The sequence below is a fragment of the Octodon degus genome, unplaced genomic scaffold (genome assembly GCF_000260255.1).
Source record: "Octodon degus isolate 3935 unplaced genomic scaffold, OctDeg1.0 scaffold00142, whole genome shotgun sequence".
Taxonomy (NCBI): domain Eukaryota; kingdom Metazoa; phylum Chordata; class Mammalia; order Rodentia; family Octodontidae; genus Octodon; species Octodon degus.
In genome coordinates this window covers 6994389-6997711 of record NW_004524718.1, presented here as the reverse complement: position 1 = coordinate 6997711, position 3323 = coordinate 6994389, and the positions used below count along the sequence as shown (strand labels likewise).

The following is a 3323-nucleotide window of genomic DNA, read 5'->3' as shown; positions in this document are numbered from 1 at the left end:
CTGTTTCTTTGGTTCCCACCAGCTCTGCTATTCCATTCTTCAATAACTGGAGGGGATTCAGGGGGGCGTTTCAAATAATCCTGGTATTCTTTATCATCTTCTGTGAATCTGTTTGCAAACATCTCTTCAAAGTTTGGAATAGCTTCAGAAGTGTCAGTCATCCTGAAATTCGCCAGCGACCCTGCGCGTCCAGCTCCGGCCCAGGCCCTCCGAGTCCCTCGCCGGCGCAGCGACGTCGGACCCTGGCTTTTTCTTTTGTCTGCTCTATCAGTATCCTGTCTCTCCTTCTCTCCCTGACCTTAACATTACTCACTTCTTTGGGGGAACTCACCCTGTTGCCCACCCCCACTATCCAAGTACTGCAGAAACAGAGGCCCTCCACATAGCCAAGTGTGGGCTATGTTCTCTAAGGTAATTCTAATTCTATCCCTCTTTCCAGTGACGATGCCAAAGGTCACAGAGACTGGACACACTGTTAAGGACACACAAGAGGCAGGCTGGGCTTCCTTGCTATGGAGAGAGAAGTATGCAAAGGCAAAAAGTGTCGCAAGTGCTTAACAACTCATAAAATGAAGTGGTTGTGGATGCTTATGAATAAATTTCTCCACACAGATTCAGACTGGCATCAAACTCTCCCTGCTGCTCTGAATGTATCATAGCCATGAAACATATGATCCTTTAACATATGAACCGTTAAGACTGGCCCTCTTTACTTGGAGAGGTTGCTGACACTGAGAGACTACAGGAGTATCTCAAGAGAGGAATGTGTGGGTGGAGAGGATTAAGAAACAGCAGAATCAAAAAAAAAAAAAGAAAAAGAAAAAGAAAAAGAAAAAGAAACAGCAGAATCACTACATCCATGTCAGACACATCACAGATCAAATCCAGAAAAGGAAAAATCTCTTCCTCCTTTACTATTTGGTGTACTAGAAGACTTATCAAGTACAAAAAAATCAACCTCACTCTTCAGAAGAACTGTGGAAACCATATCAAAGAACTCTGGGAAGGGGTACAAACTGTCTTACTATTTTAGAAGCATTAATGAGCATTTCTTAGGAATACTTGTACATTAAAAAGCAATTTACAATTGCTAACAAGCAGAAAGACAGCATAGCAAAAGCTAAAAAACAAAAAACTTCAAGGGCACAAAACAGCTTACTGGCCTAAATATGTATCCACTTTAGCAGTTGTTATTACAGTATTCAATCATTGCTGTTTTTGTTGTGTTTTGTTGCTCCAGACAGGGTCTCCCTTTGTAGTGCAGGCTTGCCTTGACCTCTCTAGGTAAAGCAGGCTGTCCTCTAAGTTTCAGTGATCCTCCTGCCTCAGCCTCAAGAGCGCTGGGAGCAAACACGAGCCACCCACGCAGACTGACATCAGCTCCTGGGTGTAGGCCTTGCTGATTCTCCTAACAAGGTTTAGGCAGGAACTGAGTCTTTGTTTGTCTATGAGCTATACAGCCATTTTCCAATTCTACAACTCAGAAAGGGAAAAACAAGGAAGGGTTCTACTCTTTCATACCTAGATAAAATCAGAAAATGTTTATTTAGCTCTGGGAGGGCAAGACTTAACTCACTGTACAGACTTTTACAGTTTTTTTTTTCCTTCAAGTCAAATATTTACTAAGTGTTTAGTATACGCAAGACATAATCTATTCTCTCCAAAGCCAAGGCATGAATTATTTTTATCAGTTCCAAATTTCATCTATGTCTTCAATAACAAAATTAACCTTTTTTTTTTGGTCTTTTTTTGAGAGAGGGTCTCCTTATGCAGTGCAGGCTAGGCTTAAGCTCGCTTTGTAACCCAGGCTGGTCTCAAACTCATGATCTTCCTCCCGAGTTCTGGGATTTCAGGTATGTGCCACCACACCCCACCAAAGCCAAACATATTAAACGAAAAAAAAAGTATGCCTCACAAAGCTTGCAATTAAAGTTTCTGTGGGGGTTGGGCATTTAGCTCAGCGGTAGGACGCTTGCCTAGATGGCTGGAAGCCCTGGGTTTGGTCCTTCGCACCAAAAACAAAACAAAACAAATAAACTTCAACTAAAGTTTCTGTGCTAAAATTGGGGGACTAGAGATCATTTGTTATTTCCAGAACACCTGTGTTGCCATATAAGGATAAAAGAGATTCTACACGTTTATGTTTAGATTTTCTGAAGGTCTGTTTGTTTTAAGACAAGGTTGGCTACGTAGTTCAGGCTGGCCTTGAGCTGACTACAAGGTCTAAGCTGGCCTGGAACTACTGGCAATCCTCCTGCCTCGTCCTCCAGACTGGTGGGATTACAGGCATATGCCAGCATATGTCTGGTTATAATCTACTTTTCTTCACAACAAAAACTTTAAATGATGCTCACTAAATTGTTATTAAATATCCTGTGAAAGTAAATGGAAACGAACTGTACTACAAAAACTAGTAAACACCATCTGGAGGCAACATCTGTTGTACCCGCCAGGGTCGGCACTCAGTAACTACACACTGGCCTGGGCTATAGCTCAGTGGCATAAGCGCCTGCCCGGCAAATGCAAGGTCCTGAGTTCGATCCCCGGTACAAAAAAGAAAAAAGAAAAATTCTAGTAACCACACATCTCCGAATAACTGGACATACTAAGGCACAGATTCAGCCCTCAGAACACAAACCATGCATCGCAAATATAGAACCGGTTTATATCCATGACTGCTGTGAAGGTCATCAGTGGCACTTTCCTACAAAACAGTCTGAGTCGTTCTGCTTTTTTTAGTTTTGCAGGCTCCCCCAGAGCAACCTTACTTTTGGAAGAACACATCTCACACTCAGCCGACAGCCTGAACAGGCAAGTCCACAGCCTCCCGCCAGGGGTGGAAAGATGCACAGCCCGGAGGACGGCGGGGAAACGGCGGGCTGGCCGCGAGCCCCGGGAGCTCAGCCGCGAGCCAAGGCCCGGCGACCGGGCGGCGTCCGACCCTCGCACCTGCGAAAGTTCGAGCCGGAGGCTGCGGCGCAGCCCCTCCGCCGCCGCGCCGTAGCCATGGCGACGGCCCCCGCCCACCAGCCCGCCCGCCCCGGGCAGCGCCGCGGTCGGGCTGCAGCCGCGGGCTCGCTCCCCGCAGGAGCCGGACGGGGCCGCCGAGCCGGGGACGAGGGACGAGGGACGCGGGGCGCGGGGAGGATGAAGGTGCGCGGGGAGGAGGCGGCCGGGCCGGGCGGAGGCCGGCCTCCGGCGCGGGCGCCCTCACCCTTCACTTTGCCGAACGTGCCGACGCCCAGCGTGTCCCCTAGGATGTAGTGGCCGATCTTCACCCGCCCGTCGTGTTTCTGCTTCTCGGCCGTCGCCATCTTTCCCCG

The 3323-nt window shown here is 47.9% G+C and overlaps 1 protein-coding gene across 2 annotated transcripts in view; it reads right to left on the bottom strand.

Moving 5' to 3' along the window:
* Prkaa1 (protein kinase AMP-activated catalytic subunit alpha 1) overlaps positions 1-3317 on the bottom strand; it is a 59318-nt gene extending 56001 nt beyond the window's left edge. For both annotated transcript variants that reach the window (XM_023701875.1, XM_004641803.2), the window contains exon 1: positions 3215-3317. In XM_023701875.1, the coding sequence (XP_023557643.1) occupies positions 3215-3314 (100 nt within the window). In that variant the 5' untranslated portion in view covers positions 3315-3317. The remainder of the gene's footprint in view (positions 1-3214) is intronic.
* Between the last annotated feature and the right edge of the window lie 6 nt (positions 3318-3323).